This window comes from Dendrobates tinctorius, unplaced genomic scaffold, assembly GCF_039654945.1.
Source record: "Dendrobates tinctorius isolate UK_male_01 unplaced genomic scaffold, ASM3965494v1 ptg000134l, whole genome shotgun sequence".
NCBI classification, from domain to species: domain Eukaryota; kingdom Metazoa; phylum Chordata; class Amphibia; order Anura; family Dendrobatidae; genus Dendrobates; species Dendrobates tinctorius.
The window spans coordinates 21,415,451-21,433,674 of NW_027361802.1; the positions used below are offsets into that span (position 1 = coordinate 21,415,451).

The 18,224-nt window shown below is 40.8% G+C and overlaps 1 protein-coding gene across 3 annotated transcripts in view; it reads left to right on the plus strand.

Moving 5' to 3' along the window:
• The window catches only part of PCSK5 (proprotein convertase subtilisin/kexin type 5), an 810,488-nt gene that overhangs the window by 372,264 nt on the left and 420,000 nt on the right, over positions 1-18,224 (plus strand). For all 3 annotated transcript variants that reach the window (XM_073543784.1, XM_073543785.1, XM_073543786.1), the window contains exon 9: positions 1,353-1,453. In XM_073543784.1, coding sequence (XP_073399885.1) covers positions 1,353-1,453 — 101 coding nt within the window. The remainder of the gene's footprint in view (positions 1-1,352; positions 1,454-18,224) is intronic.

The following is an 18,224-nucleotide window of genomic DNA, read 5'->3' on the forward strand; positions in this document are numbered from 1 at the left end:
TTTCCCTAGAACAGGGTCCCTAACCTGTAGCTCGGGAGCCAAATATGGTTTGCTAGTCCATGATGTGTGGCTCGCAGCTGTCTGCCTGCTTGGTGCATTAACTATTGAGCTGGTCTCCAGATGATGACGTTTTAGAGTAGCCCCACACAGAAGAGCAGATCTGGATGTATCTATACTGGACTTTGGGATTTAGAGATAATTTAGGTATGGTAAACTGCAGACAGGATGATACTACCAGTCAGACGAGGTGCTTGAAGCTGAATACGACAGTGTGATGGGTGTGCTTGATGCGAGAATACTGAAAGGGGATATTGTGAGAACCCCTTGATCATGGTATACTGCCTCATTGTGATTTCAGATGAAAATCTTTGGGAGCGCTGGTTGTCACTACTGTGAGTGGGGACGGGAGCTGGATATTGCTCATGACCCTCTGTCAGAACTGAATGTGGCTCTCAAGGTCTGAAAGGTTGGGGATCACAGCCCCAGAACATATGGTATTCTCAAAATATTATTGCCCAGATGCAGTACTTTACATTTCTACACATTGGAACTAGTCAGCATGTAGCTTATGAACATCTTCCATAGTTTGCACTATAATACATAGCTTGGGGTTATCTGCCAGAAATTGAAACAACCCTATTCATTTTGTCTGTTATATAATTGATAGGTTATTATTACCCATGACCCAAGTCTGCTAGTGTCAAAAACATACTAGCAGACTTGAGTGCTTTGCTCAACGGAATCTGGCAGCAAGTTTGTGCTATGTAATCTGACAGCAGCATGAAGTAAGAACAAAGACCCTGATTCCAGCAAAATATCACTTAGTTTACTGGATGTAGCAGTTATGATAGAATCACAGTTTTCTCTTGAAATTTAGCAGAGATGAGATGTTAATCTGCGTATAACCCTATCCACACTACAGCTTTCTGTGTACATTATATAGTGATAATCACCTGCTGATAAAATACTAATTGTATTGAAAATGCAAACACAGCCTAGTAAGTAACACATCAGGCTCTCTGCTCCTATATTATGGTGCTCTCAGATTACATAACAAAAACCTGCTGACAGATTCCCTTTAAGGAGATATTAGGGTCTCAATAGTCATTGAATTAAATGCCATTTTTAGACACCTCTTTTACATTTTCTTTATTAAAACATAATTGAAATAGTATTTAGATTGATTACAAAATAATATATAGTGCACTTATTCCCAAGCAAAAAATTAATTATAAACTGTGAAAGTAAACTGCATAACTAATAAAACAAATGAAACATCTCTTCTCCGTTGTCAGCATCACCTGTGTGAATTGTTTGTAAAGAAATGTAAATAATGTACCATTTTGTTTCAGATCACTACAGATCTTCGACAGCGTTGCACAGACAGTCACACTGGAACCTCGGCATCAGCACCTATGGCTGCTGGAATCATAGCCCTGGCACTAGAAGCAAAGTAAGTATAAGCTACAACATTTGGGGGTCAGTATCACGCTGTGACAGCCGGAGATAGGGGAAGGGGCCTTAAACTGTCCCTGGAACTGGGACACTAAATGTACTGTATGTCTCCACTTTCCGCATATGCAGCACTTTGGACGCAGCTCTGCCCAAAGCGCTGCCGGCTTTTGTACCCGTGGTGATTCAGCATGTTTTCTTTGAACACATGCGGAATCACTGCATCTTATACATCGACTGTGTAATGTATCTTGCAGAGACGCTGAGATAAATGGACACGCTGCGGTCTATAAAGACGCACCACATGTGCGTATTCGCATGTCTGCCACCTGCGTCTCTGAACGCAAACTGGAGATGGGATTTCATAAAATCCCCTCCACTATGCTGTAACATCTAGCCGCTGCGGATTGGACGCTGCGGCTGTATGCAGTGTCCAATCCGCAGCGCTTCCTGACCGTGAAGGAGTTGAGGTCCAGAAACAGTTGGAATGGATTAATGTTTTGTGTTGGACAGAAACTGAGGCCTTTGGAAAGGACCTCAATTTCAGTGGAAGACAGCACATGCTTAGATCAATTAAAAATTTTCATAGAAGACCCATTGGCTAATCCACCATTATCGCCAATTTCTATTATTTTAGAAGGTGTATCATTCATAGATAATAAAGAAACAGATTCTTGATTAATTGTATTTTAAAAATTTTTGTTACCTGATTTTCTACCTGCCAAGGCAAATAGAATCATGGGGTGCATAAAAAGAGGTCTGGATACACATGATGAGAGCATTATACTGCCTCTGTACAAATCCCTGGTTAGACCGCACATGGAGAACTGTGTACGGTTTTGGGCACCGGTGCTCAGGAAGGATATAATTGAACTAGAGCAAGTACAAAGGAGTGTGACAAAATTAATAAAGGGGATGGAGGAACTACAATACCCAGAGAGATTAGCAAAATTAGGATTATTTAGTGTAGAAAAAAGATGACTTAGGGGCGATCTAATAACCATGTATAAGTATATAAGGGGACAATATAAATATCTCTCTGAGGATCTGTTTATAGCAAGGATTGTGACTGTCACAAGGGGGCAATTTCTGCGTTTGAAGGAGAGAAGGTTTTTCCACCAACAAAGAAGAGGATTCTTTACTGTTAGTGCAGTGAGAATCTGGAATACCTTGCCTGAGGAGGTGGTGATGATGAACTCAGTCGAGGGGTTCAAGAGAGGCCTGGATGTCCTCCTGGAGAAGAACAATATTGCATCTTACAGTTATTAGGTTCTTTAGAAGGACGTAGGTCTGGGAATTTATTCTGACAGAATATAGGCTGAACTGGATGGACAAATGTCTTTTTTTGGCCTTGCTAACTATGTTACTATCTTATGTTACCTCTCCCTCTTATGCCTCGGGGCCTCCTTTGTGTTTTCGGGTGGAACCCAACTGAAAACGTGGGAAAAAGTTGGTGATGGCACTCTGCAACGGGTGGACGCAATGGCTTGGTACTTGCGGGGGTGCGAGCTGCCCAATATGTGATTCTATTGCTAAAGGTAATATGGTTACTTCTCCGGAAAGTATTCTGGTGGGGCCAATCGCTAAAAAAGAGATATTGGAAATGGTGAGTGATGGGGATGGGAAAGAGGCTTGTATTACCGTAGTGAAGATAGAGTCAGGTTCTGTAGTTTCATGTATTGTAAGTAAGCTGATATCAATTGACAGTCTAGAGACTCCTCTTTATTTTCATTGGTATTGTTGGTGCATATCATGTCATCCTGGGAGAGACGTTTGCCAGTGATACTTGCATAATCATTCATATCTAAAATGGGTGGTGGGAAGGGGTTAGATGTTGGTAATGATCGAATCCCCTTTTCCGTCTCAAGTATCCCCTCTACTGAGAGTGAAGAACCTTTATCGCGAGAAGAGGAAATAATGGAGTCTAAATTTAAATCAATCAAGTCATCTATGTTGGAATTCTTCGCTGGTTTATTATGATTTTGTGGAGTGGAGGTACTGAGGTTCCCATGTTGTCTCAATGTCTTAAATTTGCTCCAAGTTTTTCGTGTATAGCTTCAGTATGTGTTATATGAGAATTTGAATTATAAAACATGCGGGCATTTTTTGAAATATTTCCAAGAGGGCTAACTCTCCCTTTTTGTTCCCTACTGTTTCTGTGCTTGCTCGATCACTTCATACAGTACTGGTGAGACCTTTGAGTATAAGCAACATCTGTCTTGCGACAGCGACTATGTTATTTACGTAGTCACGTGCTACTGCGGCCTCCAATATGTTGGCCGCACGACACAAACAGTCTGAACAAGAATGAATGGACGCCGTCATAACACAAAAATTGGCTTCCTTCAGCATAGCTTGTCACGTCATATGTTATTAAAGCATAGTAAGAATTAGAGTAAAGCCAGCTCACCTGTTGTGGCGTGTTGTTAGCACAAACTGCAAGGAGACCTCTTGGAAGCAATGTAAAAAAAAGAAAAGTCCAGTTGATAAAAATGGCTATTTATTGAAAAAATTGAAGTTAAGATCAGCATCCCGCAGACAATTAGCGGCAACGCAGCTACGCGTTTCAAACACTTCATGTGTTCTTTGTCAGAGCTGCACATTGACATTTAGAAAAACAATTTATACATACTCAGTAAAAAAAGACCACTCCCCCTCATGAATCACACGATTGGAATAACAATTGTAGTGCACCTGAATAATCAATTAAAAACATATGTGATGCAAGAAAACACAGGTTGACAAGCAAAAAAAACATGCAATTGTAAAGTTGGGTTCACACGTACTGGAACTCTCGTGGAAATTACCGCGAGAATTCCGGAATTCCATTCCGCGGGAAAATCGCATTTTAAATTCCCGCGATTTTCCAGCGGAAAAACTAGCATTTTGCAAGCGTAATTAGCTTGCAGAATTGCTATCGTTTTCCAAGCGATCTGTAGCATCGCTTGGAGAACTGATTGACATGTTGGTCACACTCGTCAAACATAATGTTTGACAAGTGTGACCAACTTTTTACTATTGAGGCCGCCTATGCGGCATCAATAGTAAAAGATAGGATGTAAAAAATAATTTAAAAAAATATATATATTGTTATTCTCACCTTCCGACATCCCGTGCTGCCTTCCTGCCTCTCTCCACACTCCCGGCCCCAGTAATCCTTTGCGACAATTACCACGATGACGTCCGTTCTCGCGGGATCGCGACGTCTCGCGGTCATTCGCAATGACGTTGCGCGAATGACCACGAGACTTCGCGATCCCGCGAGAACAGACGTCATCGCTCACAAAGGCTTACTGGCACCGGGAGCGTGGAGAGAGGCGGGAAGGCTGCGCGGGACGTCGGAAGGTGAGAATAACAATATTTTTTATTTTAAATTCTATTTTTTACAGGGATATGGTACCCAAAGCCCGGAGGACAGTCTCCTCTCCTCCGGGCCGTGGGTACCATCCGCAAATGTTCTGCTTATTTTTCGCATGGTGTGCACAGCCACATGCGGAAAGTAAGCAGAACAATGCATTCCTATGGGTGCGGGATTGCCGCGATTCCGCGAAATTAATGAGCATGCTGCGTTTTTTACCTCGAAGCAATTCCGCCGCGGTAAAAACCACAGCATTAGCACAGCATTGCGGAATCCCATAGGAATGCATGGGATGCTTATTTTTCGCGTTTTCGCGGCAAAATCGCACTGTTAAAACCGCCTCGGAAACGTGAAAAAAACGCCATGTGTGAACTCATCCTAACAGAGAATCAATAATGAAATAATAGCTCTCTCCGAAGATTAAGTCCACAAGGATGGCAGGTGTCCAAATTAAATATCCAGAAAGCCTCACGATCGCGCAGATATTTACGGATGTCACCTCCTCTTGCTGATGAAACTATTTTTTCTATTGCAAAAACTTGGAAAGATGCAGTGTTGCGCTCATGGCATTGTATAAAATGGTTAGAAGCCTGTGACATTGTGCGAGAAGAATTAGAGATGTTACCAATATCGTTTAAATGTTCAGAAATACGTTTCTTCAAATTACGAATCGTACATCCAACATACATTTTATTGCATATGGAACAATTAATTATGTATACCACATATTGACGGTTACAATTCATAAATTGTTTTATACTAAATTGTTCAGTGGAATTTGAGTTAGAAAAATTCTTAGTGTTTGTCACAAATTTGCATATTCTGCATCGGCTTTCACCACATTTAAAAAAACCTTTGCAATCAAGCCATTTAGAACTATCATTTTTTCTCCTATTATTTGGAGCTGATAAAAGACTGCCTAATGTTCTGGCTCTTTTTGCTACTACCGCACAACCCGGTTCTAAAATTTTGGATAATATCCTATCTTCCTCCAAAAGGGGTAAATATTTAAGTATAATTTTTTTGATATTACAAAATTGTGGACTATATTGCAAAGATAATACGGGCTTAGTTTGCCATTTTTTCTTTTTTTTGGATGAATCCTCCTCTAAAAGTTCAAAACGATCCTTTTTCTCAACTATATTTTTTGCTCTATGTAGCATCCAATTTGAATAGCCCCGATTAGAGAGGTTTTTTTCACTTTCGTCCAATTCCCCCTTTAATTTTACTACATCATTGCAATTCCATTTTATACAGGTGAATTCCCCTACAGGGATCGACCTGATCGTGTGCTTTGGGTGACAGCTGCGTGCATGCACTATGCTGTTGCCTGACATTGGTTTAGAAAAGGTAGAAGTCATTATAACATTACCTTTGCCCTCCAAGAAAAGATCTAAATAAGAAATGGAATCTGCATGAGTACTGGATGTAAAAGAAAGACCCAATGTATTATTATTAATGTAGTTTACAAAGTCAGGTACAGTAGCAATATCACCCCTCCAAATAAACAGAAGATCATCAATAAATCTTGCATACCACTGTATATTGGAAATGAACGGATTAGAGCTTGTATATAAATAATTTAATTCCCAATAGGACATTACTAGATTTGCTACTGATGGAGAAAATTTCGCCCCCATTGAGACGCCCCTGCATTGTAAATAAAATTGATTGTCAAAAATGAAAAAATTGTTCGTCATTGACTCAGCAGTAAAAAACCCAAATCCAATATGTAATTACATAAATCTGCTGAGTAATTACTATAACGGGACAAATTAAATTTTAATGCTTCCAAGGCAACCTCATGAGGGATGCAAGTGTACTGTACAAAGGCACTACATCACAACTGACCCAGGAATAACTGGGATTCCAGGACACCTGGGACAGCTCTTGTAAAACATCCCGGGAATCTTTCAAAAAACCGCATGCTCTTTGTATTAAAAGTTTTGGCTGGTACAAAATTAAGTCCATAACTGAGCACACGTAACTGCATAGGGGTTAATACCTGTTGCGATAAGTTCAAAATATTTGAAAAGTCCACGCTGTTTAAAACTTTCTCCTGCGTCTGGTTACCATCCCTTGGACGTTTGTGGTGTTTCCGTCCTGCCCGCCTTCTCTGTTTTTTGGTTTGTTTTTTGTTTTCCTGAAATAAGAAAAATCATGACAAGGAGTGTTAGATTCTGTTTCAGTGCTATTACCATCAAGAGAGTCAAGATCCATAGAGTTAAAGCTGACATGTGTTCTCTGACAAAGAACACATGTAGTGTTCGAAACGCATAGCTGCGTTGCCGCTAATTGTCTGCGGGATGCTGATCTTAACTTACATTTTTTCAATAAATAGCCTTTTTTTAATCAGCTGGACTTTTCTTTTATTAAAGCATAGTGCAAATTTCAAATAAGGGTTACACCAGTAGAAAATATACCTTCTCGAGAGTTGAATCGTAATCAAATATTAAATAAGAAGGAATCTTTTTGGATATTTCGCTTACAAACTCTGTATCCTAATGGTTGGAATGATGTGCTAGAGAAAGTATAGCGATATTATAACTATCAATATAGCGGTCAGATTTAAATTTTACATATTTTTTTAAAAAAAATTTATTTTTTTTTTCTCAATTTGAAGTTTTTCATGTTTTTATTTTTTTGTGCTATCACAATGACCCTATAATGAATGATTACCTCCTATTAGAGTTTTATCTTTTAAGATAAATGGTTCTTATTTGTATACAAATTCCTTTTGTCTCGAAGTGTACCACACCCCTTATCCACATGTACTAATGAATTTAACTAATCAAGAGAAGTTATAACCTAAAACATGATACACAACACATATTCATAGAAAATAACAATTTTATTAACAATGAATGACAAACAAAAATAATTCATAAAAACGACCCAACAAGACAAAATGTTAAAATAGCATAGGAGGAGGGTTAGGAATAACAAAAAGGGCCAAATAAAAATAATGATGCGTAAATGGCCCAAAACAGGTCATAAAATTAATAATAAAAAATCTATCAAATAATAAGTAGGACCTGAAATCATAAACCAAGAAGAGTACCATAAAATTCTTAAGAAGGGGGAATCAAAATATCTCATCAAGAACAGTACCATAACCAATTACACAATAAATATACCAAAATATTTATTTTATGTGAAAAAACATGATGTAAACAAGGATGAAGCAACCAAGGTGCAAAGTGCAACAATTGGGCAGAAAAAATATGTATATTAAAAATACCAAAAAAATAGTGGCATTTGCCAGCCCATTGTCATAGTTTGGACAGTGTTCTTGCCCTGCACTCACAGGGTTAAGTGTACGTGGCCTCTTTCTGGATCTGGGAGGGGTATTTATACTCAATACCAGGATTCTCTATCAGCTATACTGTTGTTCTGATTGTGTGTCTGACCCCCCTGGTGTGCGTGTGCACTGCATTGCTTGTTTGCTTGCCGTGTATGACTCGGCCTGTCCCCTCACTCTGAACTCCGTCTCTTGTTTTGGTATTATTGTCTTTTCCGGTTCTGATCTCCTGGCTTGGCTATCGTTACTCCGTTACAGTTTGTCCCTATTGTACCGTCTATTGGCCGTTCTGGTTTTCTGATCTATTGCTACGTCCTGACTATCCATTCTGCCTAACCCTTTGGTACTGTTGTGCTATCTTGTGCTTTGACACTGGCTTGATCTGGTTTCTGTCTCTGTCTATGCCCCTTGGTAACATTGTCCTGTAGTTACCTTTCTAGGAGTTTTCCTCAGCTCCCAGCTCTCTGGAGTTTAGACCACGCCCTCAGCAGTCACATACTTCAGGTCCTGTGAGCCTGGAGCACGCATCGTCACCACTGCTGCCCCATTCTACAGGTATCTTTGTGCACAGTTTTGTACTCAGGACACGCGTACTGGCTCAGTGAGCAGGTGCAGTGCGGTGTTCCTGACACCCATAAACTATATAAGAAAAACCTAGATGCAAAAAATATATATAAAGTGACAAGTATGCATGATTACAGACAAAGCCCCAATGAATGAATAAAGTGCGGTGCTGTAAGCAAAGTACTAAAGGACTGTTCAAGGTACTAACCCAGCGCTCACTGCGTGTGCCCAACGAGCGTTTCGCCTGTGCTTTCCCTTAAAATCAGAATGTAACAGAGCAATCACTATACTTTTTTAGAGAGAAAAATAGAACTGTAAGAGTCTTCTTATGAGGGATGCATGAATATATCAAAACACCATCGTTAGTGACCCATATAAAATAAGGTAAGGTTACACATAATTTGCAGCGGCTGTTTAGTGTCACGAATATAACTAGGTGCACAAAATACCAAAGATTTGAGAAAGTCACCCAGACAAGGAAATACAAGTTCAGTCATAGAGCCAATTCCAGAAACAATGGGACGTAATAGAGAACAACATGATCTACACCTGGCCTAAAGAGAAAAAGATGTTCAGTCCTCAACTTGTATTGAAAACACAAAATATTATTAAAAGACAAGAAAAAATACATATGCCTGCCGGCTTCAGTTCTTTAGATGGTAATATAACAGATAGGTGCATTTATTCTTCCGAATATGCAAGGTCTTAAGGTGATTCAGTTGTGGAAAAAAGAGGTCTTCCTAGAACCATCTTGCAAGTCCATCTGATAGAACTGTGACAGATACATCCAGCTTGCCAAAAAATGATTTTGGCACCAAGCAGGCAGAAAACACAAACAGAAGTTGGAATTATTTGACGCAAAAACACAGGTGATGCTTTATAATGTGAACAGTGACACTTCAATTGTTTTAGCAACAATTTCCAATACTTCATAAAATCTGACAGTGGTTAATATTTCGACCACAATAATTAGTACTGCAAAATACAAATTTTTGACAAGAGGGTTAATTTATTTTCTGACTGTATAAGCAAACATATTCAGTACTTTAAAGGATATTGCAAATGCCTGAGATAACTTACCATTAAGCATCATTTTTCCAAGAAACATCTAATTGTCCGGTGACCTCCTCTACCAAGGTCATTGTGTATGTTCTGATTAATCATCCTACGACAGTGCTTTCATTAGGAATATAGATGTAGATTGCAGGGTTATAATAATGACATCCTAACTGAGCACAAAATACTCTCTTCTACATCATGCCAACACTTGCATTATCCCAAAAAAGAGACAGCAAAATGTAACAGTGACCACTCTCTGCTTGTTCTTCTTGACCTTTCTGCAGCTTTCGACACTGTTGACCACTGTCTTCTACTCTGTAGGCTCCAGTCACTAGGCATTAAGGACACCGCTCTCTCCTGGTTCTCTTCCTACCTTTCTGACTGCTCCTTCAGTGTTTTGTTCGCTGGCTCCACATCATCTCTTCTTCTCGCTGTCGGGGTACCTCAGGGCTCAGTCCTTGGCCCCCTTCTCTTCTCTCCTTACATGGCCCCAATTGGACAGACCATCAGCAGATTTGGCTTTCAGTACCATCTTTATGCTGATGACACACAACTATACACGTCATCCCCTGACCTTACCCCCGATGTACTACAGAACGCCAGTGACTGTCTGCAGTCTCCAACATCATGTCCACTCTCTATCTGAAAATTAACCTCTCAAAAACTGAACTTCTTCTGCTCCCGCCATCTACTAACCTCCCTAAATCTGACATTTCCCTCTCTATGGGTGGCACCATAATAACACCCCGGGAGCAGGCGCACTGTCTGGGTGTTATGTTTGACACCAATCTCTCCTTCACGTCCCATATTCAATCTCTTGCTTGCTCTCGCCGCTTACACCTAAAGAACATCTCCAGAATCCGCCCTTTTCTCACCATGGAAACAACAAAAACCCTCACTGTCGTATTGATCCACTCCCGCCTGGATTACTGCGGCACTCTATTAATTGGCCTCCCCATTACACAACTTTCCCCTCTCCAGTCCATACTTAATGCAGCAGCCAGGGTCATCCATCTGGCTAATCGGTATTTGGACGCGTCCGCTCTTCGCCAATCGTTACAATGGCTGCCCATTCTTTATAGGATCCAATTCAAAGTACTTGTTCTCATCCACAAAGCTCTCCACAGTGTGGCACCCCCCCTACATCTCCTCCCTCATTTCTATCTATCGGCCTAACTGACCGCTGCGCTCTGCTCGACTAACCTCTGCACTAATCTGCACCTCCCACTCCCGACTCCAAGACTTCACCCACGCTGCGCCAATCCTTTGGAATGCTCTACCCCAAGAATCCACAATTTGCACAGTTTTAGGTGCTCTCTCAAAACGCATCTGTTCAGAGCGGCCTATCACATTCACTAATCAAAGTCATTTTATGTGTAAGTGTGTGTGTGCATCCCATTCACTATTTCCATCTATCCCTCACTCCCTCTAGATGGCTGGACCATCATTGTAAATACACACCTGTACCTTGTTTCTCCCCCACCTCATTATAGATTGTAAGCTCTCACGAGCAGGGTCATCTTAATTTGCTTTAATTATTGTATTGTTAACGTTGTTACTTATGACTTGTGTTTTGAAACTGTTAGGCTATGTGCACACTTAGTTTTCTTGGTGTGAGGATTTTGTAGAGAAAACCGCAGGTAAATCCGCAGGACAAAAGTCCTGCGGTTTATCTGCGGTTTTGCCTGCGGTTTTACACCTCATAATGGATGAGGTGTAAAACTGCAGCGTTTCTGCACCAAACAATTGACATGCTGCGGATTGTAAATCGCAGCAAAACCGCGTGGAAAAATCTGCAGCATGTGCACTGTGTTTTTTTATTTCCATAGGAAATAAAGGTACTGTACAATGCAGCAGAATCTGCTGCAGACCCGCAGCTGCAGAAACGCTGCGGAACCGCAGTAGAATCCGCACCGTGTGCACATACCCTTAAACTGTAAAGCTCTGCCGAATATGTTGGGGCTATATAAATAAAGATTACCGTATATACTCGAATATAAGTCGAGATTTTCAGCCCAAAAAATTGGGCTGAAAGTCCCCCTCTCGTCTTATATTCGAGTCATATACAAAGGGGGTCAGAGGGGGAGGGGGGGCAGGGGTGTCAGGTCATACTTACCCGTCCTGACGCTGTCGCTTGAGTCCCCAGCTTCTCCCCGTGCTCTCTCTTCCTGCCTTCAGCGGTCACGTGGTGCCGCTCATTAAAACTCATGAATATGCGCATATTAATGAGCGGTAACACAAGACCACTGAATGCAGGAAGAGAAAGCACGGGGAGAAGCTGGGGACTCAAGCGACAGCGTCAGGACGGGTAAGTATAGCGATACTCTCCTGTCCTGCGTCCATGGCTGTTTGTTGCTGTCTTTCATCGGTCAGTGACTTCAGACAGCAGAGGGTGCGGTGACGTGGTTAGTGCGCGCCGCGCCCCCTGCAGTCTGAACGTCACTAACTGATGACGTGCAGATAGCGGTGAGCAGCCATGAACGCAGGACAGGTGAGAATCTGACACCCAGCGACGGAGAGGTGAGTATGTCATTTTTTTTATTTTTACATGCAGCAGCAGCATGGGGGCAGCATATGAGGGAACAATCTATGGAGCTATTTATGGGGGCAGCATATGAGGGAACAATCTATGGAGCTATTTATGGGGGCAGCATATGAGGGAACAATCTATGGAGCTTCTTCTGAGGACACCATATGGGGGAATAATCTATGGAGCATTTCCCACCCTAGACTTATACTCGAGTCAATAAGTTCTTCCAGTTTTTTGTGGCAAAATTAGGGGGGTCGACTTATACTCGGATCGACTTATACTAGAGTATATACGGTATTATTATTATTATTATTATTATTAAAACAAATTAAGCACAACACAGCAACATTTTCCACCTATTATAGTAATGACTGTGATGGGATTATTATTTTTATTACATAAAAAATTGCCTTTGCTCACCAAGCTGAGGTTCTGCCTAATATACTGACCCCCTGGTGAGGTGCACTGAAAGCAGAGCTTTGACCCTAGGTAACCTTCTGTTTCCCATTTTCTTCACTAGCAGCGATCATAAACCAGCTTCCAATTGGCTGTCTCTGAAAGGTTGTTGTGAAGGGTCTGTCACCCCCAAAACTCAAATTAAACCTCTTATAAAGTCCTATGTGGGACTTAGCTGCTAAAACATTCATACTTGTAGTGTAGATTTCACTATTTTACCTTTACATAAAAACACATAAAAACATTTTTATTACATATGCTAATTAAAGGTTCTTAGTGCACCCTAGGTGTGACCAAGGGCTAAATGGACCATTCCACCCACTCAATTAACAGAACATTCCTCAGTCATTTATATTGATAAGTGTAATCTACAGTCATGGCCAAAAGTTTTGAGAATGACACAAATATTATATTTTCACATGATCTGCTGCCCTCTGGTTTTTATGTGTGTTTGTCAGATGTTTTTATCACATCCAGAAATATAATTGCAATCATATTATGAGTAACAAAAGGTTATATTGACAGTTAGAATGAGTTAATGCAGCAAGTCAATATTTGCAGTTTTGACCCTTCTCCTTCAGGACCTCAGCAATTCTCCCTGGCATGCTCTCAATCAACTTCTGGATCAAATCCTGACTGATAGCAGTCCATTCTTGCAAAATCAATGCTTTTATTTTGTCTGAATTTGAAGGTTTTTGTTTGTCCACCCGTCTCTTGATGATTAACCACAAGTTCTCAATGGGATTAAGATCTGGGGAGTTTCCAGGCCATGGTCCCAAAATCTCTATGTTTTGTTCCCTGAGCCATTTAGTTATCACCTTTGCTTTATGGCAAGGTCCTCCATCATGTTGAAAAAGGCATTGTTGATCGCCAAACTGCTCTTGGATGGTTGGGAGAAGTTGCTCTCGGAGGACATTCTGGTACCATTCTTTATTCATGGCTGTGTTTTTAGGCAAGACTGAGAGAGAGCCCATTCTCTTGGCTGAGAAGCAACCCCACACATGAATGGTTTCAGGATGCTTGACAGTTGGCATGAGACAAGACTGGTGGTAGCGCTCACCTGGTCTTCTCCGAATAAGCTGTTTTCCAGATGTCCCAAACAATCGAAAAGGGGATTCATCAGAGAAAATGACTTTACCCCAGTCCTCAGCAGTCCACTCCCTGTACCTCTTGCAGAATATCAGTCTGTCCATGATGTTTTTTCTGGAGAGAAGTGGCTTCTTTGCTGCCCTCCTGAGACCAGGCCTTGATCCAAGAGTCTCCACCTCACAGTGCGTGCAGATGCACTCACACCTGCCTGCTGCCATTCCTGAGCAAGCTCTGCACTGCTAGTAGCCCGATCACGCAGCTGAAACACTTTTAGGAGATGGTCCTGGCGCTTGCTGGTCTTTCTTGGGCGCCCAGGAGCCTTTTTGGCAACAAGGGAACCTCTCTCCTTGAAGTTCTTGATGATGCGATAGATTGTTGACTGAGGTGCAATCTTTCTAGCTGCGATACTCTTCCCTGTTAGGCCATTTTTGTGCAGCGCAATGATGACTGCATGTGTTTCTTTAGAGATAACCATGGTTAACAGAAGAGAAACAATGATGCCAAGCACCAGCCTCCTTTTAAAGTGTCCAGCGGTGTCATTCTTACTTAATCATGACAGATTGATCTCCAGCCCTGTCCTCATCAACACCCACACCTGTGTTAATGGAGCAATCACTGAAACGATGTTAGCTGGTCCTTTTAAGGCAGGGCTGCAATGATGTTGAAATGTGTTTTGGGGGATAAAGTTCATTTTCTAGGCAAATATTGACTTTGCAAGTAATTGCTGTTAAGCTGATCACTCTTTATAACATTCTGGAGTATATGCAAATTGCCATTAGAAAAAATGAAGCAGTAGACTTTGTAAAAATTAATATTTGTGTCATTCTCAAAACTTTTGCCCATGACTGTATAGGAGGAAAGAGCGCAATAGGGTCTTATCTGGGTAAATTTGAAAGATAAGATGATTATACTCATCCTTTCCAGGAGAGATTTGAGCATGTAAGGTTAATAGTCAGCTTGCTGCATGTCCAAGGGTCCACTCCGTGGCTGCCAAACCATTAGTTTTATAGGGAATAAATTTATGGACTTTTGTGCGCTGCTTGACAAACCACCACATCCAAGTTATGTTACAGGATTAACCATTTATTACCCAACGCGTTTCAAAGTGTACAGCACTTCTTCTTCAGGGGTTGACATATATGTAACATAACTTGGATGTGGTGGTTTGTCAAGCAGCACACGAAAGTCCATAAATTTATTCCCTATAAAATTAATCATTTATATTGATAGCATACTAAGTGTGTTATTGTGTGTATTTATACGTGTGGTGCATACTGAATTAATCAAGGTATTTTGAAAATTTTGTTTCCACTTTTTCATCATTTACAAATTATATTGTTGAGCAACACAAGAAAGATAGTTCTCAGCTAACTGTGTATGGCTATTAAATTGTCAGCTGTTCTCTTAGTGGAGGTGACTGGATTTTATGACTTGTATACTTGATACTTGCACTCCAAAAGGTCTGAATTTCATAAAAGGTGTTAAAATTGAGAGTCCACAGTGGTTGATACCTTTTTAATGGCTAACTGAAAAGATGTTACCACCAAGCAAGCTTTCAAGACTCAAAATGTTATCATCTTTTCAGTTAGCCATTAAAATGTATAAACCACTGAGGACTAGAGATGGGCAAACCCGGACAGTAAAGTTCGGAGTCTGTACCGGACACCTACTGTTCAGGCACGGACACCGAACATGGACTTCACCAGGAAGTCCATGTTACTGTGCTGTAGGCACAGCCCGTGCCGTTAACCGGAGGTAAGCTTTATACCTCTGATCACAGCTGAGTGCTCACGCTGTCATTTGAGCGTAGGAACCGAGGCTCTCTGCCCAACTGTAATGATTTTACCACCGATTAGAAGCAGTGTTTGCCGCCCTATCATGCACATGAAAGTGTGGCAGACTCTGGATGTTTGGGACCCCCATTCAAGTTTGGATCCGGGTACTGTTCTGGTACCCGAACCTGAACTTTTTTTTTAACTGTTCAGCCAAACCCATCAGTTCAGAACATCCGGGTGTCCGCCCATCTGTACTGAGGACTCTCAATTTTTATTACCATTTTTTCTATCTACTGGCAGATATAGTACAAACATACATGTATTCCTAAACGATTGTATGCATTTATATTGACTTTAACTACATACACACCTTTTATAACTTGCAATACACATCTTTTGTTGCTACTCTATTTATTTGCATAGAATCGACATACTATAATTGACTTCTTAAACTTTTCAGTGTCGTGATTAGGAAGCCTGTATGAGTTGCTAATGCATAGACCAGGCGCCTCCTGTGAATACAATGTTTTTACTTCTGCTCGCTTTATAAGAATAATATAATAAATGTGACTTTTTACTACTTAACGTGCAGATATATACTGTATATTACAGATTATTTCCTCTACTTAGGTCTGCTCAATGTGCATGTTCCTTTTAATGGTATTTAACCCCTTTCTGCCATTAGACGTACTATCCTGTCCATGTGCCCTGGGACTTAATTCCCATGGATGGGATAGTATGTCATAGCGATCAGCGGCGCCACCGAGGGGGAGCGCCGCTGATCGCGCCCGGGTGCCAGCTGATTATCACAGCTGACACCCGACACTGTGTCAGGGGCGGTCACGGACCACCCCCCGGCAAATTAACCCCTGGCACACTGCGATCAAACATGATCACAGTGTACCGGGGGATTAGGGAAGCATCGTCAGGGAGGGGGCTCCCTCCGTGATTCCCTGAGCCCCCCGAGCAGCGCGATGTGCTGCGCTGCTCTGAGGGCCTCCTTGCCCAGATCCAAGATGGCGGTGGGGGCCTTCGGGGGCCTGCAGGGAGGCGTCTTCCTCAGTGCCTGCTCTCAAGAGTCTGTGCAGCACCTGTCACATCAGTGATTTTACACTTCACAGTAATGTCCCCCCTGGGACAAAGTAATAAAGTAAAAAAAAAGTGTAAAAATAATTTTATTAAAAAAATCCCTAAATAAATGAAAAAAAATATTCCCTAATTCATTTTTTGGAAATAAAAAAAAGACAATAAAAGTACACATATTTAGTATCGCTGCGTCCGTAATTACCCGCCCTATAAAACTGTCCCACTAGTTAACCCCTTTAGTGAACCCCTTAAAAATAAAAAAAACAAAGCAAAAAACATTTCTTTATCATCATACCGCCGAACAAAAAGTGCAATAACGCGAAATCAAAAATACGAATATAAATAACCATGAAAACATCATCTTGTCCTGCAAAAAATGAGCCACCACATAGTGTCATCAGCGAAAAAATAAAAAGTTATAGCTCACAGAATAAAGCGATGCAAAAATAATTATTTTTTATATAAAATTGTTTTCATTGCTTAAAAGCGCCAAAACATAAAAAAATGACATAAATGAGGTATCGCTGTAATCGTACTGACCCGAAGAATAAAACTGCTTTATCAATTTTACCACACGTGGAACGGTGTAAACACACCCCCCAAAAGAAATTCATGAAATGCTGGTTTTTGTTCATTCTGCGTCCCAAAAATCGGAATAAAAAGCGATCAAAAAATGTCACGTGCCCGAAAATAGTACTAATAAAAACGTCAACTCGTCCCGCAAAAAATAAGACCTCACATGACTTGGTAGGTCAAAATATGGAAAAATTATAGCTCTCAAAATGTGGTGATGCAAAAACTATTTTTACAATAAAAAGCATCTTTTAGCGTGTGACAGCTGCCAAACATAAAAACCCGCCACAAATAGTAAATCAAACCCCCCTTTATCACCCCCTTAGTTAGGGAAAAATAATAAAATTAAAAAAATATATATTTCCATTTTTCCATTAGGGTTAGGGCTAGGGTTAGGGCTGAGATTAGGGTTAGGGGTGTGTTGGGGTTAGGGTTGGAGTTAGAATTGAGGGGTTTCCACATCAGGTGCCCTCCAAACACAACATGGCGTCTGATCTCAATTCCAGCCAATTCTGCGTTGAAAAAGTCAAACGGTGCTCCTTCCCTTCCAAGCTCTGCCATGCGCCTAAACAGTGGTTTACCCCCACATATAGGGTATCGGCCTACTCTTGTTTAGAATGTAAAGAGAAAAAGAGGTACAATAATAGCGCACACATCTGGAATGAGTGTAAACAGCGACTTTATTGGTAACAAAAGATAGTGCACATGCTAGGTAAAAGAACTTAAAACCACTAAAACAATGGATACAAGGATTCACAGTGCCATATAGATGCAAAAATATGCCTATTGCACACTAGCCAATGAAAATAATGCCTAGTATCATATATTAATCACATAGCAAAAAAAATATGCTGTTTCATAGTGTAAAAACATATACATAGATTAAAAGACTGCAAAAAATTGGAATAGAGAGCTCTATAATGCAAATCAGCAAAATGGTATAATATAAATACATATAGATAAATTAATATAATAATTTTT